At 37.2% G+C, this 25,388-nt stretch overlaps 1 protein-coding gene across 6 annotated transcripts in view; it reads left to right on the top strand.

Moving 5' to 3' along the window:
* Nucleotides 1-14,515, top strand: part of LOC123526760 (urease subunit alpha-like) — a 35,265-nt gene extending 20,750 nt beyond the window's left edge. For all 6 annotated transcript variants that reach the window (XM_053523235.1, XM_053523239.1, XM_053523236.1 and 3 more), the window contains 14 exons: nucleotides 39-125; nucleotides 441-572; nucleotides 1,864-1,926; nucleotides 2,399-2,607; nucleotides 3,032-3,154; nucleotides 3,920-4,001; nucleotides 8,864-9,108; nucleotides 9,646-9,760; nucleotides 10,486-10,575; nucleotides 11,184-11,282; nucleotides 11,587-11,686; nucleotides 12,313-12,419; nucleotides 13,064-13,181; nucleotides 13,797-14,515. In XM_053523235.1, coding sequence (XP_053379210.1) covers nucleotides 39-125; nucleotides 441-572; nucleotides 1,864-1,926; nucleotides 2,399-2,607; nucleotides 3,032-3,154; nucleotides 3,920-4,001; nucleotides 8,864-9,108; nucleotides 9,646-9,760; nucleotides 10,486-10,575; nucleotides 11,184-11,282; nucleotides 11,587-11,686; nucleotides 12,313-12,419; nucleotides 13,064-13,181; nucleotides 13,797-13,918 — 1,692 coding nt within the window. In that variant the 3' untranslated portion in view covers nucleotides 13,919-14,515. The remainder of the gene's footprint in view (nucleotides 1-38; nucleotides 126-440; nucleotides 573-1,863; nucleotides 1,927-2,398; nucleotides 2,608-3,031; nucleotides 3,155-3,919; nucleotides 4,002-8,863; nucleotides 9,109-9,645; nucleotides 9,761-10,485; nucleotides 10,576-11,183; nucleotides 11,283-11,586; nucleotides 11,687-12,312; nucleotides 12,420-13,063; nucleotides 13,182-13,796) is intronic.
* Nucleotides 14,516-25,388: the final 10,873 nt, after the last annotated feature.

The raw sequence follows: 25,388 nt of genomic DNA, 5'->3' as shown, positions 1-25,388 counted from the left end.
TAATGAGATATGTTTTTTCTCTCTAATTTCCTGCACAGCTGAGACTTGGGGACACCAGTCTGGTTTTAGAAGTTGAGAAAGATTTCACAGTTTATGGAGATGAGTTAAAGTTCGGAGGAGGAAAGGTGATTTTGATTTTATCATACACTAAAATTTGCTTTCTTGCATATCTAGACTGCTAGAAGAATATAGCCTGAGTTTCTCATTTTGAATATGTTCGTTATATATTTTGTATAATTAGATATCTGATAGTGTAAAAGGGACTGTGTTAAATATATTCATTTTTCAAAGCGTAGTCTTAATCATAAAATGGCCGTCTGCTTATTTGAAAGTTCTGTTCTTTTCGTTAAAAAATCTTTTAATACTTTAACCAGAGACTTAAATAGTTCTCATGTACTTATGTTTGTTATATGTTACTATACTACGCTCCACGTCCGCAGTCCCTCCGAGAAGGTATGGGTCAGCAAGCGAACAGGACAAATCAGCAGTGGGACGTATTGGACACAGTTATCACAAATGCCGTTATTGTCGATTCTATAACAGGCATTATCAAGGCAGACATTGGAATCAAGGTAAATGTCGATTCTGTAACAGGCATTATCAAAGCAGACATTGGAATCAAGGTAACTGTCGATTCTATAAAAGACATTTTCAGAGCAGATGTTGGAATCAAGGTAATTTCCGATTCTGTAAAAGGCATTGTCAAAGCACACATAAGAATTCAAGGTTATTGCCGGTTCCATAACAGGCATTATCAAAGAATACATCGGAATCAAGGTAATTGTCGATTTTATAACTGGCATTGTAGGAGCAGACGTTGGAATCAATGTTATTGCCGATTCTGTAAAAAAGCATTATCAAAGCAGACATTAAAATCAAGGTAATTTCGATTCTAATATAGGCATTGTCAAATCAGACACTGGAATCAAGGTAATTGCCGATTCTAAAACAGGCATTGGCAAAGCAGATATTGGAATCAATGTAATTGTCCGTATTTACGTATGGCGGATAACGAATGTTTTCATACCTATGTGACAGAGCATTCGGAATAAGGTACCGCGTTGAAATAATCCGGTCAAGGACTATTTTTTACGTGTGCACAATGTGTTTGCCATACAAACTTGAAAATACCGGTTCAGCTTAAAATAAAAAATAACTTTATCACGCCCATTAAGGACATTCATAAGGAAATCCTGCTCTTAGAGAGTTGTCTAACAGCTCGGTATATCTTCATTTGGGTGAAAATCTCAACCTGGACTCGGATTTACTTAACTGTCTTTGAAACGAACAAACACTTCAGTTGTTGATGCTGTCATCAAGGTGTCACATAAGGATGTAAATACTGTGGCCTCTTCCCGCCATCTTGCAAGCAGGGAGGTAATGACATTGGATGTTATGAAAAATGAACGAAATAATGAACAACAACACGCAAAGATTTTTGTGTCTGTTAGACAATGGTTTTACTTCCATCTGTTGGTAGGAAAGTCAAAAATATTATTCTATAGATAAGACAATTGAGCCGCGCCATGAGAAAACCAACATAGTGGCTTTGCGACCAGCATGGATCCAGACCAGCCTGCGCATCCGCGCAGTCTGGTCAGGCTCCATGCTGTTCGCTTTTAAAGCCTATTGGAATTGGAGAAACTATTAGCGAACAGCATGGATCCTGACCAGACTGCGCGGATGCGCAGGCTGGTCTGGATCCATGCTGGTCGCATACCCACTATGTTGGTTTTCCCATGGCATGGCTCAATTAAAAAACAAAGCCTGAATACAATTCTATACAACTTTAAAGAAACTAGTGAATACATTGCTTTGTTTACAATAACTGGTAGTGATATATATTTCACTTGTCATTTTCAGAATGGAAACATCGTTGGCATAGGTAAAGCAGGGAACCCAGATGTAATGGAAGGCGTTACACCGGTTTGTACCAGTTTCACATCTAAAGTTTTGTTTTTCATTTTATATTGTTACACCAAGTTTGTCTCTTGACAATATCCTGATCTTTATTAGTAAAATGATTGCAAAAGCTAATAATGAGAAAACTGTATTTTTCCTGCTTTGCCTGATAACAATTCATACTTTAAAATGTGTTTTAGTAAAACTGAATGAGCTCAAACTCCTCCCTATAAAGTGAGAATAACTATTTTATTCTCGTCTGATTAAGTATGATACGGGATTTTTTTTCAATAAAGAGGCGTTTAACGTTTTGTGGGGACCACCGTGGCCGAGTCGTTAAGGTCGCTGACTTCAAATCACTTGCCCCTCACCGATGTGGGTTCAAGCCTCACTCGGGGCGTTGAATTCTTCAAGTGAGGAAGGTCGGTGGTTCTACCCAGGTGCCAATCCGTGATAAAATAAAGTACGGAAAAAATCTTTTTGTGGTGTTGTCTAGGGTATGGTTGTTGGTGCTGGCACAGAGGCAATAGCGGCTGAAGGACTCATTGTAACTGCTGGGGCACTGGACGCACACGTGCATTTCATATGTCCACAGCTGGCACGTGAGGCTATCGCCTCTGGTATAACAACAATGTTCGGCGGAGGGACGGGCCCGGCTACAGGAACTAACGCTACAACCTGCACCCCTGGTCCTAACCATATCAGGTCGGTCCAATTTGTGTATTTTCGTTTGGTTGATTTTCCTTCAACAGGACTTAATGTGACAGTTCTGGGCCTAGCGCTTTATACATTAGCGACAGTTTCTGCATGGTATTTTCACCGTGATAGGAAAGTTTTATAGGTATACTCAAGTTTTAACATAGAAATATAATGCGCCTTCCGCCGCGATTTCGGTTCCCATGCAGGCAAAGCCGGTGTTTCTGATGACGGGTCAATTAAAGACGTTACGTCTGACGACAGTCGCACCCTCCATTTTTATGATGCTGTCATTAACATGCAAAGAACAAAATGGTGCTACAAGCTGGCGGCAGGTTACAACATATGAATCTCTGTAAAAGAAAAACAAAGACAAGTGCATTTACGTTGCCTACTTTGGGATAAAACTTAAGTTTTGCATTTTTGCTTACAGAGATATGCTGCAGAGCACGGATGCTTTCCCGCTCAATTTTGGCTTCACTGGCAAGGGCAATTCTTCCTGGTCCGATGGTCTGGCACAGGATTTAGAGGAGCAAATAAAAGCTGGAGCTATCGGGTAATTCCATGTTCATTACAGCTCAGTGACTAGTGCTAGTAAAGTTATGTGTTCTCATTCGATCGGAGGTTGGACTCTTAATAAAATTGACTAAAAGTCTTTTTGGATTTGACTTTAAATCGAGATCCCATGTAGTGTGCTTCACACTCTGTACTTAAAAGAGCCATGAGTTACTTCTGGAATGTGTGCCTTTTCTTATCTTGCTCTGTCCTCTTAAACCTCAAAATGATAAGTAAGCGTTCTTCTTGATGAGTCTGTCTTGTAAATAACCGACGGTTACTTTAAATAGACTTAGATGAAACTTATATAATATGGCGGAAAAAGAAATGTTGTTTCCAAGCAGTTGTTAAAATGACTCATATTTTGTATAATATGGCCAAAAAAACGTTTGTTTCGAAGCAGTTGTTAAAATGGAATAATTATGTAATATCCTTTTATTTATGTGACAAATGTCAGTCTGAAAATAGGAACTTCGGAATCTCATGAGCCGCGCCATGAGAAAACCAACATATTGGCTTTGCGACCAGCATGGATCCAGACCAGCCTGCGCATCCGCGCAGTCTGGTCAGGATCCATGCTGTTCGCTAACAGTTTCTCCAATTCCAATGGGCTTTAAAAGCGAACAGCATGGATCCTGGCCAGACTGCGCGGATGCGCAGGCTGGTTTGGATCCATGCTGGTCGCAAACCCACTATGTTGGTTTTCTCATGGCACGGCTCATATAACAAATGTCCTTTATAAGTGTTATTATTTCTATGTTATCAGGTTAAAGCTTCACGAAGATTGGGGAACAACGCCAATGGCTATTGACACGTGCCTGAAGATAGCAGATAAATATGACGTACAGGTCTGTACTTTAATTTAATGAAGCAAATTTTCTGCAGTAACGGAGGTTTGTCTTAAGGAAATTCCATTAACTATTATAGAGAGATCTTTTAGCCATATCAAAGTGGGGTCAACAATTTTGTAGGGTCACTGAACATTGCATTTTGATCGCTGCCCTATGTTGACTGAAATTTTGGACCTGTAGAATTTCCAGATAGGGCAACATAATTCTGGAGATGGAGGCCAATTCCAACTAAATACAAAAATACTTTTGGTAAACACTGATACAACATCATGGTACTGTATACACGAGAACTATCAGATCGTCAATATCGTTTCTTTCAATTTTATACTTGTCCTTTGACTGGGAGATATCGAATCACTGTATTTTTGTGTGTAATGTTTTAAGTGTATTTGAATGTCCCTAAAATTAGTATGTTGAATCAAATCAAAGTTTATCGGTCGTTCTGTGGTAAGTATTCTAGGTAACATGTCTTAAAAAAACTGAAGTAAAGAAATGAGACTTGAATGAAAACATGAATTAACGCTGCGTTTCAGAATTGTTTTTTAGCTCACCAGTCACAAAGTGACAAGGTGAGCTTTTGTGATCGCGCAGCGTCCGTCCGTAAACTTTTCCTTGTGACATCTCTAGAGGTCACAGTTTTCATGGGATCTTTATGAAAGTTGGTCAGAATGTTCATCTTGGTAAATTCTAGGTCAAGTTCGAAACTGGGTCACGTGCACTCAAAAACTAGGTCAGTAGGTCTAAAAATAGAAAAACCTTGTGACCTCTCTAGAGGCCATATTTTTCATGGGATCTGTATGAAAGGTCAGAATGTTCAACTTGATGATATCTAGGTCAAGTTTGAAACTGGGTCACGTGTCGTCAAAAACTAGGTCAGTAGGTCTAAAAATAGAAAAACCTTGTGACCTCTCTAGAGGCCATATATTTCAAAAGATCTTCATGAAAATTGGTCAGAATGTTCAACTTGATGATATCTAGGTCAAGTTCGAAACTGGCTCACGTGCCATCAAAAACTAGGTCATTGGGTCAAATAATAGAATAACCTTGTGACCTCTCTAAAGGCCATATTTTTCATGGGATCTGTATGAAAGTTGGTTTGAATGTTCATCTTGATAATACCTAGGTCAAGTTCGAAACTGGGTCACGTGCGGTCAAAAACTAGGTCAGTAGGTCTAAAAATAGAAAAACCTTGTGACCTCTCTAGAGGCCATATATTTCATGAGATCTTCATGAAAATTGGTCAGAACGTTCACCTTGATGATATCTAGGTCAGGTTTGAAAGTGGGTCACGTGTCGTCAAAATCTAGGTCAGTAGGTCAAATGATAGAAAAACCTTGTGACCTCTCTAGAGGCCATATTTTTCATGGGATCTGTATGAAAGTTGGTCTGAATGTTCATCTTGATGATATCTAGGTCAAATTCGAAAGTGGGTCACGTGCTCTCAAAAACTAGGTCAGTAGGTCAAATAATACCACTCTAGAGGTCACATTTTTCATGGGTTCTTTATGAAAATTGGTCAGAATGTTCAACTTGATAATATCTAGGTCAAGTTTGAAACTGGGTCACGTGCGGCCCAAAACTAGGTCAGTAGGTCTAAAAATAGAAAAATCTTGTGACCACTCTAGAGGCCATATTTTTCAGAAGATCTTCATGAAAATTGGTCAGAATGTTCACCTGATGATATCTAGATCAAGTTTGAAACTGGGTCACGTGCCATCAAAAACTAGGTCAGTAGGTCAAATAATAGAAAAACCTTGTGACCTCTCTAAAGGCCATATTTTTCATGGGATCTGTATGAAAATTGGTCTGAATGTTCATCTTGATAATATCTAGGTCAGGTTCGAAACAGGGTCATGTGCGGTCCAAAACTAGGTCAGTAGGTCTAAAAATAGAAAAACCTTGTGACCTCTCTAGAGGCCATACTTGTGTATGGATCTCCATAAAAATTGGTCAGAATGTTCACCTTGATGATATCTAGGTCAAGTTCGAAACTGGGTCACGTGACTTTAAAAACTAGGTCAGTAGGTCAAATAATAAAAAAACCTTGTGACCTCTCTAGAGGCCATACTTTTCATGGGATCTGTATGAAAGTTGGTCTGAATGTTCAACTTCATGATATCTAGGTCAAGTTTGAAACTGGGTCAACTGCGGTCAAGAACTAGGTCAGTAGGTCTAAAATTATTTAAATCTTTTGACCTCTCTAGAGGCCATTTTTTTCAATGGATCTTCATAAAAATTGATCCGAATGTTCACTTTGATGATATTTAGGTCAATTTCGAAACTGGGTCACGTGCGGTCAAAAACAAGGCCAGTAGGGATAAAAATAGAAAAACCTTGTGACCTCTCTAGAGGCCATATTTTTCATGAGATCTTCATGAAAATTAGTGAGAATGTTCACCTTGATGATATCTAGGTCAAGTTCAAATCAGGGTCACGTACCTTCGAAAACTAGGTCAATAGGTCAAATAATAGAAAGACCTTGTGACCTCTCTAGAGACCATATTTTTCAATGGATCTTCATGAAAATTGGTCAGAATTTTTATCTTGATAATATCTAGGTCAAGTTCAAAACTGGGTCACATGAGCTCAAAAACTAGGTCACTATGTCAAATAATAGAGAAAACGATGTCATACTCAAAACTGGGTCATGTGGGAAGAGGTGAGCGATTCAGGGCCATCATGGTCATCTTGTTTATAAAGTTGGTGTAGGGACGATTTCACTATACAAACCTTGCGGTTGCAAACAAAATATTTTACCGCGTTCCAGATAAGAAATGTAGTCATTTAAGATCTTTATCACCATAGTATCGACAGTTTGAATCGGGAAGATCATCTTCTGCTAGTCATTTTGTTTCTATTCCTTTGTGAAATACAATACATACATTAGTTAAGGTTATTTAGGTATACATTTGGGCAAAATTGTCTACCTTTTCTCCGAAGTTACGTGTTTTTAGCTCACCTGTCACAAAGTGACAAGGTAAGCTTTTGTGATCGCGCAGCGTCCGTCGTCCGTCCGTCCGTTAGTCCGTAAACTTTTGCTTGTGGCCACTCTAGAGGTCACATTTTTCATGGGGTCTTTATGAAAATTGGTCAGAATGTTCAACTTGATGATATCTAGGTCAAGTTTGAAACTGGGTCAGTGCGGTCCAAAACTAGGTCAGTAGGTCTAAAAATAGAAAAATCTTGTGACCTCTCTAGAGGCCATATTTTTCAGAAGATCTTCATGAAAATTGGTCAGAATGTTCACCTTGATGATATCTAGGTCAAGTTTGAAACTGGGTCACGTGCCATCAAAAACTAGGTCATTGGGTCAAATAATAGAAAAAACTTGTGACCTCTCTAGAGGCCATATTTTTCATGGGATCTGTATGAAAATTGGTCTGAATGTTTATCTTGATGATATCTAGATCAAGTTTGAAACTGAGTCAACTGCAGTCAAAAACTAGGTCAGTAGGTCTAAAAATAGAAAAACATTTTGACCTCTCTAGAGGGCAAACTTTTGAATGGGTCTTCATGAAAATTGGTCAGAATGTTCAACTTGATGATATCTAGATCAAGTTTGAAACTGGGTCACGTGCCGACAAAAACTAGGTCAGTAGGTCAAATAATAAAAAATCCTTGTGACCTCTCTAGAGGCCATATCTTTTATGGGATCTGTATGAAAGTTGATCTGAATGTTTATCTTAATGATATCTAGGTCAAGTTTGAAACTGGGTTAACTGCGGTCAAAAACTAGGTCAGTAGGGCTAAAAATAGAAAAACCTTTTGACCTCTATAAAGGCCATATTTTTCAATGGATCTTCATGAAAATTGGTCAGAATGTTCACCTTGATGATATCTAGGTCACGTTTGAAACTGGGTCACGTGCCGACAAAAACTAGGTCAGTAGGTGAAATAATAAAAAAACCTTGTGACCTCTCTAGAGGCCATATCTTTTACGGGATCTGTATGAAAGTTGATCTGAATGTTCATCTTGATGATATCTAAATCTAGTTTGAAACTGGGTCAACTGCGGTCAAAAACTAGGTCAGTAGGTCTAAAAATAGAAAAACCTTTTGACCTCTATAAAGGCCATATTTTTCAATGGATCTTCATGAAAATTGGTCTGAATGTTCATCTTGATGATATCTAGATCAAGTTTGAAACTGGGTTATGTGCCGACAAAAACTAGGTCAGTAGGTCAAATAATAGAAAAACCTTGTGACCTCTCTAGAGGCCATATTTTTCATGAGATCTGTATGAAAGTTGGTCTGAATGTTCAACTTGATGATATCTAGGTCAAGTTTAAAACTGGGTCAGCTGCGGTTAAAAACTAGGTCAGTAGGTCTAAAAATAGAAAAGCCTTTTGACCTCTCTAGAGGCCATATTTTTCAATGGATCTTCATGAAAATTGGTCTGAATGTTCACCTTGATGATAACTAGATAAAATTCGAAAGTGGGTCACGTGCGGTCAAAAACAAGGTCAGTAGGTATAAAAATGGAAAAACCTTGCGACCTCTCTAGAGGCCATATTTTTCATGAGATCTTCATGAAAATTGGTGAGAATGTTCACCTTGGTGATATCTAGGTCAAGTTTAAAACTGGGTCACGTGTCTTCAAAAACTAGGTCATTAGGTCAAATAATAGAAAAACCTTGCGACCTCTCTAGAGGCCATATTTTTCAATGGATCTTCATGAAAATTGGTCAGAATTTTTATCTTGATGATATCTAGGTCAGGTTCAAAACTGGGTCACATGAGCTCAAAAACTAGGTCACTATGTCAAATAATAGAAAAAACGACATCATACTCAGTTTAAAACTGGGTCCTTTGGGGACAGGTGAGCGATTCTGGACCATCATGGTCCTCTTGTCTTTTCAGGTGACTATTCATACCGACACACTCAATGAATCCGCGTGCGTTGAAGAGTCTATCGAATCGTTCAATGGTAGAACTATCCACACGTACCATTCTGAAGGTGCGGGCGGAGGTCACGCTCCTGATATAATACGTGTGTGTAGCGAGAAAAATGTTCTACCTTCCTCAACAAACCCTACCAGACCGTACACTGCAAATACAATAGACGAACATCTTGACATGCTTATGGTGTGTCATCATCTAGATAAGTATGTTTGAATTTCACTGTTTTCATCCTTTCTCAAAAAAAATAGTAAAGTCTTCCCGACATTGAAACAAGGGCAGGGAGCAATACAGATTTTCTTTGCTGGTTATCTGTATCATAGGTGGTCTTTAACAGTCTTTCAAGACAATTTTACTTGGAGCGTATTCCGTAATCGTTGGTCTGAAGACAATTACTTATGAAATTTATTACAACTAAACCTGATTATTGATGAATGTCATCCTTATTGCACTTTGAGGGGTCTCCATGGCTGAGTGGTTATGACCGCAGACTTTGAACCACCTGCCCCTCACCTCAGTAGGTTCGAACACTAATTTGCTAAGATCAGTTATTTTATGCCTTTCACTTCCTGGAACAGATCTAGGAGAGACATACATGGGTCTTACTCCGGCAGTAAAACTTGAAAGCCGTCATGTAACTAGGTCTGTGTGAAAGTAATCAGACGTACATAAGGTAAATTGTATATGAGCATTTTTTAAAAGCGATACAGATTAAACACTAGAATACATGTTAACACTTACAGGAACATCAAAAACGATGTTGCCTTTGCTGAATCCCGGATTCGAGCTGAGACAATAGCCGCTGAAGATATTCTGCATGACATGGGCGCAATCAGCATCATGGCCTCAGACTCACAGGTACCGTTTAGATAGACAGCTGTATGTACGAACTCTTATTAGAATAAACAAATGTTTAATAAGACAATAAAACGTCTATATATCACTATATATCGGTAACTGAACAGATTCGAGCGTAAATTAGTTTTAAATACCACCATATAAGTATAATGATCTATATTTTTATTCAGATCACTTGCGTAGGGGGAGGACCGCCCAGCCAAGCCTACTCATTTTTTCTAGAAAAAAAAATTGACAACCAAAAAAGTGGAAGTCGTCATAAAGTCATTACATCTTAACGCTCTCTTTATGTTTTCCCCCCCCCCCTCATTTACTGTTATTTTTTCTGTGAAAAATTAGTTTTTGGACAAAGTTGGTTGCCTGTGCACATGCTGCCTCCCCTCACACCGCCCTACGCCTACGCCCGTGATATGTTCGTGTGATTTCAACATTTTATAGATACAACTTACTGTAGTAAAGTTACCATAGGCGTTATCATCTTTCAATGCAATTCAGTAATAATCATAATCTATTTTTGAAGGAAAGTAAAGTACAAACGCTTGAACGATGCCTCAGTTGTCTGCTATTATCTCTGCAACACAACTTTGAATTGGCTGGTATTAAGTTCTGATTGAGTTTCTGATGTTATCAACTTCCCGAAAGAAAACAAAAGTTATTTTTTTAGACTTTATACCCAGGCTAAGTACAATATAAAATATTTTACATTGCATTTAATTTTTTTTCAGGCAATGGGTCGTGTCGGTGAGGTGATAACGCGCACGTGGCAGACTGCAGACAAGATGAAATTATTCCGAGGACGTCTTGCTGAAGAAAAGGTAAAATTGTCGAACTTCGAAATTTGCGTCGTGACCAATTTGAATTCTCGTGTCAAAATCCACAAAACATATTTTTACAGTTAGTTATGGACAGTTTTGCATGCTAATTCTTACATCACAAAGTTGTAGGTGCTGCATTTTGTACGACACATTCTCGATTACAGACATTTGGATATGACATTGTAACAATGCAAAACGAAATCGTTGTGCAACGCACAAAGACCATAGTTCGTTGTATATGTATTAATATGTATTCTGCATTTTGCAAGCTGTGTTGCATCAACTCAACACCGAGGGTAAATAAGAAAGCTGCAGTAAGATTCTTGCTAGGAATCGGTTGCAGTATCGATTTCAGTTTCTGTGAGTTCTCATTTATTTGTGAAATTGAAAGAACATGAATATAGGTATTTAACAAAGGAATGTAATAATAGTGGAGATTTGTTGGGAATGTAGGTGGCATTACTTTGCCGTTAAATAACCCGTCGATATTCCTTTAGTCTTTGGAGGAAAAAACGCAGATGACACAGTTACATTTTAGCGGTAACATGGAGAGTTTTTTCTTTGAAAGTACTTCCTCATACTTATTCATATTTTGCATACTGGCACAGGGAGAAAATGACAATATGAGAATTAAACGGTATGTTGCCAAGTACACTGTGAACCCAGCAATAGCCCATGGAATGGACTCTCTCATAGGATCCGTAGAGGTTAGTATCATCACTTTAACACAACATAAAATCTCATGATAATTATATAAATTGCCACTGCAAGCCTAGAACAAAAATGAAGAACGGCTTTCAATAGTGATGTCTTGCTAATATAGACGAAATACACTTCTGTGTGTACAAACAACTGAGTTCCCAAAACTAAGCAAAATACTAATTATGGTGTTGCATGGAACATTACTCTACTGCGTAATTTTGCTAAAACTATCGCAGGCAGTCTTTATTAAAGCCTTTGAAAGTTTAATTATAAAATATCAAAAATAAGTTTATATTTTTGTGTAATTAGATCGGAAAGCTAGCAGACATTGTCATTTGGAACCCAGCTTTCTTCGGCGCTAAACCAGAAATTATCCTGAAAGGAGGACAAATTGCGTGGAGCCAGATGGGTAAGTTATCACTGGTTGTTACTGTTATATATAATATAGTGGTGGAATTCCTCACTTCATTTTGGTATACTGGTGACTTTTATCGTTTGTACTGGCTAAGTGAGAAGAAAAAACAGCATTCGTTTTATCGTTTATTGTAAGAGTTATTAAAATAGAAACTTAAGATGTTGTTTGGTCTGAATAGTTTAATTAAATGTTAAATACAAAGAAGAAAACAGTTAAAATTGAACAGTATCTAAAGTATGGATGTAACATTGTTTTAATGAACAATTTTCGGTCAAAATTAGTATTGCAAAAGAAAGAAAAAGAGATTGAAAGAGCGAAAAAGTGTGATCTAATGCTGTCTTTAACTGGAACATCTTGAAACAAACATAAAAATGAAAATGTACAGTTGAACATACCTTAGGAACCACATGTATTGAGCAGTCGCTTGCCTAAAGTAGCCAATCAGCTTACTTTCCAAACTATTTTTGTTTTTATATCAACTTATCTTAAACAGCCAGATTGTATCATTCTCTAGATTTTCAGCTTAATTACAGGTTTGACTGTGTATGTACTGGACTGAAAAAAAAGTAACAGTGATTTTCATTTTTATTAGGTCATAATATTGACTTTACTTACCATAGGTATGCCAAATGCATCTATACCTACACCTGAACCTGTGAAACAAAGGAAGATGTTCGGCGCATACGGGAAATCTGTCGGTACTCACTCTGTCGCCTTCATTTCACAGGTAGAAAACAATTAAATAAATGTTTTCATAAGTATATTTTATATAAATCAACAAGCAAGTGGTATCCTTTGTGATGTCAATAACTGTGTAATATTTAAAACATAGAAACATCAAAAGGAAAAACGTGCTGGAGTGTTCAGTTTTAACAAACCCTGTTTATTATCTGTTATCTAAATATATATGGGACCAGTCTCGCATAATATACGTCTTCAATCTGCGAACCCTTCGAGGGGTTACAGTGGGGTAGGGGAAATGTCCTTTGACGTATTACAATGGGTAGAGGTAGTGGCACAACGTTAGGGTCTTCTGACGGATTAGAATGGAAAGAGGGAAAGAAAGCAAGGTTCTTTAATGGATTAGAATGGAGGTGCAATAAAAAAAACAGGATCTGCTAACTAATCAAAATGGATTGAGGGACAAAAACATAGTGTTTGGGTGGATTAGAATGGATGTGGGTGCAAAAGGCAGGGTCCAATCTGTTTCCAACACAAACTTGACTGTTTTGAAGCCAACATATGAACAGTTTTTCCCGAGACTGGTCTCAAATCTAAGTTATATATATTTGAGCAAGTTGGTTTGCTGGTAGATAGGAGTACTACAGAATACATGTATTCATAATTGACAAATTTAATCTTTTTCTGCAGGCATCTCGAGATGTTGTATCTACCTATGGCCTCAGTAAAAGACTTGCACCAGTGACCGGCTGCAGACAGCTTACAAAACAGAATATGGTTCTGAACAACTACCTACCAATACTCACAGGTTTCTAGTATTTCTGTCAGCCGCTAGTTTGACTTTTGATTTTGTTTTGGCAATCGGATCAGTGTGAAATAATATTTCAATTCCTTTCCATTAATTTAATAGAAGGAAAACTTTGCACTATACATTTAATGGTTACCAGTTCTATCCCTGGGCGAGGCGAGTGTACTATGTGACACTTTAAATCCCAAAATTATTCGCTGTTCATTTTTGACTTTTGTAGCAGTAAGCCCAGCTGTCGATCGAACAGATAATGTATGGAATCCTGGAACACACTTTAGAATGGACTCAGTGCATTTAGTGCCGTTTTATTATTGAAATCCCGTTGAAAGAAAAACGAAAATGAAAAATAACATATAAAGCAATCATTCTTTCTGTCATAAAACGGATTTCTTACATGTACAAATTAGTTCTCTGTGAATAAATGATCCGGACGAATGGTTTCAGTTTTTTAACTCTTGACATTTCGTCGCGGAGAACATTTTATCCTGTCTGTGGATCGGACTCGTGGTCTGTGGATGAGTAGCCTCATACGATCTCTTCTAAACTTCGAATCAGGCTTCCCTTTTGTTGTAGTAGATTATGTACCATTAACCAAGCTTTCTATACTATTTTCAGTGGATCCGTACTCCTACAAGGTGCATATTGTGACGAAGAAAGATGGGAAAGAAGAAAAAGAACACCTGACTTGCCCCCCAGCATCAAGACTTTCTCTGGCGCAGAGATACTTCTTGTTCTAGACACACGTTCTGTCCACTCATGGAAACGTGTCTATCCGAATGTGTCTGTCCGTGTATCCTGATACTGCTTATTTTATATGACATTCATACTCGGTACTGGGTACATACGTCGTTTGCTACATTAGACAGTTGTGTGTAATATTTAAAGTATTCCTTGCATAATATCAGATTTAACACAGTGTATCATAGGTCTACACGTATATACATTGAACAATACATCGTTTGTGACATTGCTTGTTAAAATTATATTATAATATCGCGATTCTTGTACCCAAATTGCCTTGTCCGCCAGAACGAGAAATAGCTAGGCGCGCTAATTGCTCCAATTCGCCAGAACGAAATGACAGAAATCAGCCACCATAGTTAAGGGTTTTGATGAACGAATAAGCTATTCTAACCACTTACAAGTACATACATTTTGTACTTCTGATATTGCTTAGATATTAACTTCTATTTGATTTTTTTGTTGTTTTTTTTTCATTTTACATACACTCAACATGTTTTAAAAAACGCTACAGGCAATCTTTGAAATCCAGACAGATTTTCGTTATGTATATATTTATCATCTTTGCACAATTAATACAGGCAGCAATTGTATTTTTTATGCTGCTTGAAGCGTCACTACCGCCCACCGAACTAGTATTCGAATTAGTTTTATTATGGTATTACTACACAGATCGTCGGTCAGGAATATCGCAACGTGCCACCATTAAATGGCAAAAAAATGACCATAAAAGTTTGAGATGATTTTACATTGCAAACGCTTTCGTATGCGCCCCAATTTTTTTTTCCGAATTTCGTCCTGAAATTTATACTATACAAAATTCAGGATATATGCGATTAGGTTCCGATTTTTCTCTGTCGCCATATTGTTCGAGTTTTTTGCTATTGTGTCACAAACATGGCCCCTGACGTCACTTTTCGTGCAACACCCAGTTCCAAATGCTCTCGGCATTTTTCCTTTCCTGCGCTCTGAATGTCATAATAATCAAAACTACAAAATAATTGTCACTTTGAATTTAGAAAATGCTACTCAGTGGTACAAAATTCAGCGAAATAAGATTGACGCTTAAGACGTCAGAGACGATATTGTGACGTCAGAACGGAAAAACTCCATCAAGTTTTGTTATAAATTTTACCTTAAAATCCAGTTTATAAAAAATCGGCTCGATAAAAAAACGTATAACTTTGGTATGTTCTTTCACAGTATGTGTACGTCTAACAGACATATAAATACTGAGGGGTCACCGACTTTTATTTTTCAATATTTGACGATATTTTACCCCTAGCCCATTAAGAAATTTCACGCTAAATCGTGTTTTATTTAACAAAATAATCTAAATAGTATGCGAAGTTGCATGTATCAACGGTAAATCGGAAAGTGTTGAGAGACATAAGGGGAGATTCGCCTGATTAGTCATTTATCAGAATAATGGTCTTGATTACATCTGAGAGAAGTTTGAAACTCAGTCACTCCGGATGAACAATTACATAAGTCTGAATTTAACCACAACCTTGTGTATACAATACATTTCATTCCACCTGGAACAACTGATACGTATTAGACCTCTCTGCTCCATATACAAATTTCGCATATGGGTCATGATAAGTCAATATTTAGGTCACTAAATACAACAGTAAAATTCTGCTCACTCTATAAAGACAATGTTTTTTCTCCAATATTCATGAAACCCCATCAGAATGTCTGTTTGACTAGGGTCTGCAACGAAGACACAAGTATACCAATATATCATCTCCTGTTTTTTGTTTGTTTGTTTGTTGTTTTTTTTTTCATTGCAATTGAGCGAAAAGACTTTAGTCATCGTGACCTGATATTACTAAGGCTTGTAATATCATGTGCGGTTCTCACTCTGTATGGTATGAAAATCCAATTTTTATTCGAATTCAGACTGTCATCCTGTCCTTACTACGGCAGCGCAGCACATCTAATTGCAGTTCACAAGCTTAATACACAATTAGTTTTTATTGCATCTAAGCGAAAAATACTTCAGTCACAGTGGCTCGAAATTACTAAAGCTTGCAATATCGTGTGCGGTTCGCACTTTGTCCGTTTAAAACAGCATTTCTTCTCCTAATTGAGACCGTCATACTGCCCTAACTACTTAACGAAATCCGCTACTCAGCACTTCTAATTGCAGTTTACAAGCTAAATACCCAGTTACTGGTTTATTTCAATTAAGCGAAATAGCACTTCAATCACATTTACGAGATATTGCTAAGGCTGGTAATATCGTGTGAGGTTCTAACTTAGTCCGGTGTTAAATTTCAATTGTTGTCCACATTAAAACCATCATCCTGCCTTAACTCTTCAACAAATACGGCAGCGCTGCACCTCATATTGCAGTTCACAAGTTAAATACACATTCCTTTTTCATTGCAAAAGAGCACTTTAGTCACAATGGCTGGATATGATTAAGGTTTGTAATTCACTTAGTCGGGTGTAAAATTTTAATTTTTGTCCAAATTGAGACTGCCATCCTGCCGTAACTATTGAACGAAATCGACAGTGCTGCGCCTCCGACTGCAGTTCACAAACTAAATGCACAGTTATTTTTTTTTCATTGCAATTGAGCGAAAACCACTAAAAATATTAAGGCTTGCAATATCGTGTACGGTTCTCAATTTGTTCGTGTAAAATTTCAGTTTTTGTTCAAATTGAGACCGTCATCCTACCCTAACTATTGAATGAATCCGGCAATGCAGAACCTCTAATTGCAGTTTCAAAAGCTTCATAAACAGGTTTTTTTTTCATTACAATTGAGCCAAAAACGCAGTGGCTCGATATTATTAAGGCTTGTAATATCGTATGGTTCTCACTTTGTCCGATGTTCGATTTCATTTTTTTCTCCATATTGATACCGTCATACTGCCCTTACTACTGAACGAATTCAGCAGCGCCGCACATGTACAAATTCCACAGCGTTGCACCATTAACACTCAATGCAGTTCACAAGTTAAATATTTTTCTTTGCAGTTGAGTGAAAAGCAATTAAGTCCTAGAGGCACGATATTATCAAAGCTTGTAATATCGTGTGCGGTTCTTACTTTGTCCTGAGTAAAATTTCAATTTCTGTCCAAATTGAGCCCTCATCCTGTCCTCAATAATAATCGAATTCAGTTGTACAGGACCTCTTATCGCAGTTCACAAGCCAGATACACAGTTACATGTATTTGTTCATCGGAATTGAATGAACAGTTGCCTGATATTACTAAGGCTTGTAATATTGTGTGAGGTTCTTCGTTTGTCTGGTGTAAAATTTCAATTTTTGTCTAAATTGTCATCCTGTTCAACTACTGAACAAATTCGGCAGCGTAGCACCTCATATCCTTTCCGCAGCCTTAATGTATTAAAACGTATTAGCGTCTGATGGCCCTTTCACGCTTCCGTAGAATCAACATTTATTTATTTTGAAAATATTTCTGAAATGTCTAGGTCTGCAGCTCTCAAATACGGTTATATCGTACATCCGAGGCATATACTGACACTCAGACAACATCAAAAACGACCTTTCGAGCGATTTGATAAAGTTCCAAAATCATCAATGTACCCTTGGTCCGTTACGAACCCCTGTGGGATTTGTGTTTATTCCATGCTCAAATATCTTTTTGTAGATGAAAAGTTGACATGCAGTACTAATGCCCAAGTAATTTAAATTCGTTAGAAAGTGCTGAAAATTGATTCCACAACAGCAAAAAAAAAGTGCACGCGCATACATTTAGACAGCGTGACCCCTGCACGTGACCCCTGACTATCTACCAATCAAAATACGGCTTTCGTTTTCAAGTTTAGCATTTCTACTTTCATTTTCTTTTACTTCCGGAAATAGCTGAAGGTCGAGTGACGTCATTTCATGTGTTGTCACAGGGCGCGTTCGGCATACTTACTCGAGCTAACCCGAGTCACCCTGGGTATAACTCGAGTATAACTCGTGTAACCCGGGCGATAGTAGTTGTGTCACCCGAATTCTACCCACCTCCTGAAGCTGGGAAAGTCGGGTAATCGTATCCGAATGCATTAACACTTTAAACAAGGCGTCTACACTTGTAAAATTTTGGGTGCAGTTACTATCAAGGCTTTATCTCAATAACCAGAGATGATATTGAATTGAAAGTTCAAACAAGTCTTTGCGCTCATCAGACCTACCAAAATAATCAAGTTAGATAATTCTTGATCAAATCTTATGTAAAGTATGGGTCTCATTTATAGACATATTGCTTTGAAACCTATTTTTACTTTTTAAGGTCATTACCTAACCGCAGATGATCAAGTCCCATTACTCTTATATGTATTTTGACAAAATTATATCCCTTTTGGACTTAGAAAGTGCAATTTAAAGTTTTACATGCAAGTTAGTATATCCAAACTAATGCAGATGTTTGGTTAAAACTTCACACATTTCTTCGGGTCTGTAAAATAAGGTCATATCAACATATCACAAGCCTCATAACTCTTACTTGAGTCAGACCCCTTTTTAGAGTTAAATTTTTGCATGCAAGTTTTTTTTAAACTAATGCAGATACTGGATTGAAACTTCACACATGTCTTCCATGTTGTAAAGGACATGTCATCAACTTCCATAACTCTTACTTGAACTTTGGTCAAGTTATGCCCCCCTGTTTAAACTTAGAAAAAGCTGGTTAAAGTTTTGCATGCAAGGTACTATCTCGGCAATTAATGCAGATATTGGACTGAAACTTCCATACATGTCTCCAGTGATGTTAAGGAAAGCCAAAGCATCAATTCCCATAATCTTAATTTTGGACAAGTTATGCCCTCTTTCTTGTGCATAGATTTTGTTCTGTTTGCTTGCAAGTTGTTATCTCCAAAACTGATGGGAGCATTGGGTTAACATTTCTCACATGTCTTCAGGGTTGTAAAGCCAGATAAAAGCATCAAGTTTCATAACACTTACTTTAATTTTGGCAAAGTTATGTCCCTTTTTTGTAGTAAGAAAATGACGGTTAAAATTTTACCATCAAGTTGCTCTTGTCTAAGGGCGGTGCTAGGTTGTAAAGCGAGATCTTAGAATCAAGTCAAATAATCCTTGAATCATTATTTCAGTTCTAGAATCGAAAATTATTCATATCGACAGTTGCCTTCAAATAGTGGAGCGAACTGTCTGTGTTCTTTTGAAACCTTTTACTTTCTTCTAAATGTAGAGTAACTTTGAAATGCTCTTTCTGGCATTCATGCCCCCATCTGTAAATACTGCTGAATAGGACAGTGGTTGAGAAATCTGCTTCTTACAGTAACATCCTTGTCAAGCATATTTCGAGGGTTCTCGATCTGATTCTTAAAGCTTGTAAGTTTTCTTTCTAGGTTCACATGGGACAACTTTTGGAAAAAAACATCTAGTCTTTAGAACACAAAATGAGTGATAAGGACAAATAATCCACAAAAGAAGCCACACATGGATGTTGAAGTTTTAAGTAAAAGTTTCTACCTCCCTACTTGCCGACAAACCTTCTTTCAGTTAGAACAATAAAAAAAACGAAATAATTATACCAAACACCCTTTTAATTTGAAATAGTTCGGGGTAGTAGAGTCATGTGTAGACATAAGAGGATTAGTATAAGTTGTAGCTCTTGCTTCTGTAATAATTTAAAGTATAAATCAACATAAAATAGAAATTTCTAGTCTATTAAACAATATGGGCTGAACATTTTTTCCAAGTGTTACTTGATCCTAGAATCTGAAATGTCGATTGATAATAATCCAGTCCGATTTTTCACTCTGACAGAGGTCGTACCAGTTCATCTCTAACAGATTGTCTGCCCTCATAATGGCCATCAAACATATCTATATTAGCTTCTTCACAAAAATCACTTATTGTATTGTCATTGAAAATGCAAACATTATGTAAGATACACGCAGCGGCAATGTAATCAACTAACAGCACTATATCACATACATAAAACATAAAGTCCACTAATTCAACATAATTTCTGATACGAGGGATACTGTTTTGTCTGATCAGCAGTTTATTTTGGAAAATTAAGTTATTATGTGTCAAAAGTAGCAACTATTCTTTATTATTGTTACAGCTCAGAAGCTTTTGAACTGTTAGCATATAGGTAACGTTCTCCATCATTTTCAGCTACTCGATAAAGCGGTCGGACTACAATTGTTACTCGTGTCACTCAGGTGAACTCGGGTGATCTGGTCAGAGTTACACGGTTACACGGGCTTGTATGCCGAATGCGCCCACAGACTGTGACTCAATGCAGACTTGGAGCGCTAGTATAAATTACAGACTCCGGTACATACCGGATTAACTAAATTTGAACGAAAATATCTTAAATGTATATATTTTATAACCATGGTGATACTAACCCTAACCTTTAGTCAGTATTTTATGCAAATTGTACACTAAATGCGTGCGGACATGCAAAAATATGCGTATTTTTGCCGTGCGCTACAATTGATAATCACTTTCGGGCATGCGCAGAAGACCGCTCCAACTCTGCTATGAGTTACATCGGTTGTCAAAAACATATATATGCCTGGCAGGAACGCATAAATATGTGCTGGCCATCCTAAGGTTATTGTAGTTCACAAGCTAAATACACCGTTATTTTTGAAATACAATTGAGCGAAAAACACTTTACTTAGTAGTGGCCCGATATTACTAAGGATTGCAATATCATGCGAGGTTCTCACTTTGTCCTTTGTAAAATTTCATTTTTGTCGAATAGAGAACGTCATCCGTTCCTAACTACGTGACGAATTAAGCAGCAAAATACTTCTTATTGCAGTTTACTAGTAAAATACACAGTTAATTTTCATTGCAGTTTAGCGAATAGAGCTTTAGGAACAGTGTAACTAAGGATTGTAACATCATATGCAGTTCTCACATTTTCAGTTTTCGTCCAAACCTTACTCCTGAGCAAATTCAGAAGCACTGCACCCCCTCTCATTGCAGTTCACAAGCTAAAGACTCAGTTATGATTCACTGCAACTGACCGAAAATGACTTTAGTAACTAAGGATTGTAACATCGTGTGCGGTTCTCACTTTGTCTGGTGTACATTTCAATTTCAAATCGAGACCGTCATCCTATCCAAAATCTGAACGAATTTGGCAGCGAAGCACCTCTGTTTGCAGTTTACCAGCTAAATACACGGTTATTTTTCATTGCGATTGGGCGAAAAGCACTTTAGTAATATTGGCCTGATCAAAGAAGTATAAAATACACATAATGGCAACTGGCTGTAATCTCGCGTGATCTCGTGTCAGAGCGTGAATCGGCGTTATCTCAGTAAAAACAAACATCGGCGAGCATGGAGTTACAATTTGTACCTCTAAAACTACATTTAAAATACATGTTGGCTTCTAAAACAACATTAGTTTAATGTGAAATAGTCTTAAGACACAAAGTACACGTTTCTTGCCATCAAAAGAAGCGTGGTCATACGGTGATAATTAATTTACCGTTGAATAATTGCTTTCGCATACAAAATGTCGCGTGGAGAAAGTGTCACTTCCGGTAAACGAGATCTCATTCAGTTATCACGGGATGTTAGCGAGATTTGCTCTATATGCCTGTCTAGTTGCCGATCTATTTATTTTTATAGCTCTTTGGCCTGATATTACTAAAGCTTGTAATATCTTGTGTTGATTTCACTTTGTCCGGATTAGAATGACGTGAGAAGATTATACATTGTATTTGAAATGGTATATTGGATCTACTGGAATGACCTCATGTTCTATTTATAGAGTAGGAGATTTTCCCAGAAGAATACGGAGCTGACCCGTATACCCTATCTTGGACTTGTTCGCGGACATAGCCCATTTAACTACGATTTTTAACGAGATTCCACGGAAATCAGCGATTATGATCCGAACAAATAATCGTCTGACCAATCAAATGCTGGAGGATACATGTACAAAATGTTGTCGTAATATGCTATAAATAGTATTGGATATTTGTACACGGATCATACGAGAGTGGGACACGGAACGGGACTACGGTAATACAAATATGTGTTCTTTCAAATCCAATCACTATCGGTAAATCGTTTTTATTTGAAAAATGTTTTCTTTTTTTTTTTTTTTAATATGTTCTTCTCACGGGTTCTACGGGCATACTTTATCGTTAAGTCTTTTCATATGGGTTTTACATATATGACATGATGTTAATAATTTAGAAATATTGGTAATTGTACAAGAGCTTAATTTAACGATGAAACGAACTTTATATGGTTGTTAATATAGATTAAAATCCAACACTTGGTTGGAAGTTTAAATTGCGGATGATCATCTGTACCAATTTTGCAATGACGTCATTAGTAACCAAATGATGTACAACAGAAGGACTCAGTATATATAAGCTATAGTACTCTTTGGTTTGTTTCGTAAAACAATTAACTAGTGCAGGCGTCAAATGATATTGATAATGTTGACCACATCTTCTGCTGGGACTAAAACATACATAGAATGAAATTTTGGATTTCTTTTTTCAGATTTCTTAAGGTAAACTTGAATTTAGGTGGAATTGTCATATAAAATTTTATACATGTACGAGAATCGACAATGTTAAAAAGATTATATTTCCAAAACGTTAAAGCATTGAGTTCAGCATTCTCGCGATGACACCGTTTAACACAAAAAGTTCCGATAGATAATGGAAACTTCTTGAAATTTCTTGAATATTTAGCCATAAAATCAATGACATGCGAATCTCGAAAATTGCTGGGTATATCGATGAAGTCAATACATTTACTAATAAAAAATATGTGAAAATATCTGTCATGGTCAGATTGAGTGTCAATATGTGGACTGAGAATGTGTTGTGTTACTCTGAATACGATATGATACAGTCTAAAAAGGAACTGTTTGAATAACGAACTGGTCTACTTCCTCGTCTAATATTTTAAGAGACGGAATAGATAAAGATGCGAGACAAGAAAACATGGGTTGTCTACCAGGGTTTGAAAGAATTAAATTTAAGGTCTGCGACAGATATATCAACTTTAGATTTGCGCTTAATATTACCATTTTGTCTAATTCCATGATACGAAATTTTTTTTTAATATTGAAAATAGAAAAGATATCAATGTCAGGTTTTTTAAAGACATTACATTCTTGGTGTATATTATCATTTAAGCCTAATGGAAAAGGTGATTGCAATTTTTTATCCATTTAAATTCTGCTGAATATCTGGCCTTAATTTCAAAACTAGAAATAGAATTTATATCGTACCAGCATACGATTTGCTCTACTGGCTAAAATGTTATCAAATGTATGGTCAGACATAATATGAACTGTTGTACAAAAAGGTAGTACACTTGATTTTCGACTGCGCATTTTTCACGAATATTCGCTGAAATGAAGTTTCAAAGATCTCCCAGTTTGAACAACATACTGAATACCACAGTTGGACGCGCTTCGCGTCAGTACTTCAACCAACCATGTCGTACGTATTTCAATCAATGTCAGAATTTAAAATAAAAAAAGTGGAAAACCACATGTCGCTCAACACGACATGAACGAAAATGTTGCAGGCTCGGTTTGATTGAGCCTGTTCACATGAAAATTCTGCTATTAACATTGTTAAAGCAATTGTAGACCTGGCCCCGTGTTCATAAAACATTTTCAGTCTCAGCTGAGTTTGATAACGAAACTTTATTTGTCATTTATATCTAAGTAGCATGTTTAAAATTAGTAAAGTGACTAATTAGTACTAATTAGTGACTGATTAGTACTGATAGTCAGTCTCATTTGGAATTTAACCATGAAGTTTTAGTAAAACTGATATTAAAATTTCAAACTCAAACTCAGCTGAGACCGAAAAATGTTTTGTGAACACGGGGCCTGAGCGATAAATGATTGCAGCAACCGCACCTCTTAGAAAGAAACTTGTTAATAGAACGGTACCCTCTATATTTTTGCGGAAAAAATGTATGTTTTATTTTCTGTTTCTTCAGTATAGCAGAGTTTAAAGGTGACAGACAGATTCACAGATTCTTACAAAAAAACAAAAAACAACTAAATTTGTACAAGAAATATAAAATGACTTAGCAGAAAGTCGTTGGAGAAAGGCTGATAGACGGTGTATGTCTAAAAAAGAAATATTGGTTTTAGGCAGATGTACCGAAGATGCAGAGTGAAACCGAAGAGGTGAAAGAATTAATTTGATAACTCTATTACGTGTACTCGTGTTATAATGTAATACCATTCTGTGAAAATTGGTGTTTGGGAAGAAAAGAGAAGCCATCGACTTCAAATGGGCAAGATAAAAATGTTAAGCGACAGTTCAATACAAACTTGAAAAAGCGCTGTAGGTACCTGCAAATACAAAGGGACGGGATAGCTAGTATGGACCCCGATGTCAGTGAATACAGAATCCTTGACGTGGTACAAAATAATCCTCATCTTTGACAGCTGCAGACTTTAGAATGTAATCCGTGAAGAATGAAAATATAACAACACTGACTGAATGCACAGGAAGACTTTTTTACGACTGTCACACGGCACAAAAAAACACAGTTTTGAACTTTAAAAACGGGGATTAATATCCAACAAGTAGATTCACGTTCAACAAACGCAGCATCCCTAAAACATAACCCACAGCACACCGACGTTCACACGACTAGCATACATACAAAAAGGCACGCACACATACGCACATACACAGAACGTTCAGTGGCAAAACCACCACTGGGGAGCTTAAACTGGTTTATGGTGCGCACAGGTCTAACCTCACTTTTACCTCACTCTTACCTCCACCATATTTCAAGATCACAAGACAGAGTAATTAGGAGTAAATGATTGTACCAGATGACTCCCTAACATGCGCAATGACAGCTGAAGGTATGCTATGTATAACACAAAAAAATGTTTTTGTGTTTATATATAAAAAAAAAACATAAGAACCCAAAACGCATACATATACTCAATGCATGAATCAAGAGAAACCTTAAGGGCCTGACGAAACCAGCCAGAACAGTTCCGCCGCGATGGGATTTAAAAACTGCCAAACTGGAAAGCGTAGCATACACATGTAAAATGTATTGAAAACTAAACACGAAGTGTGTATCAAAACAGTTGGTTCATAACCTCTTTTAATAAATTTTTTTGAAATGAAGTTATAATTAACAAGAGACGATTTCTTATTCACTGTTATTTGTTCAAAAATTAAAAGATATCGACAATAAATGAGAACCATATGAGCCGTGCCATGGGAAAACCAACATAGTGGGTGTGCGACCAGCATGGATCCAGACCAGCCTGCGCATCCGCGCAGTCTGGTCAGGCTCCATGCTGGTCGCTTTTAAAGCCTATTGGAATTGGAGAAACTGTTAGCGAACAGCATGGATCCTGACCAGACTGCACGGATGAGCAGGCTGGTCTGGATCCATGCTGGTCGCAAAGCCACTCTGTTGGTTTTCTCATGGCACGGCTCATATATTTGCAAGAAAATTAATTAATGATAAATAATGATGAGAAG

This window comes from Mercenaria mercenaria, chromosome 14 (genome assembly GCF_021730395.1).
Source record: "Mercenaria mercenaria strain notata chromosome 14, MADL_Memer_1, whole genome shotgun sequence".
NCBI lineage: Eukaryota > Metazoa > Mollusca > Bivalvia > Venerida > Veneridae > Mercenaria > Mercenaria mercenaria.
The sequence above is the reverse complement of the archived record's forward strand: the minus strand, read 5'-3'. Positions and strand labels throughout refer to the sequence as shown.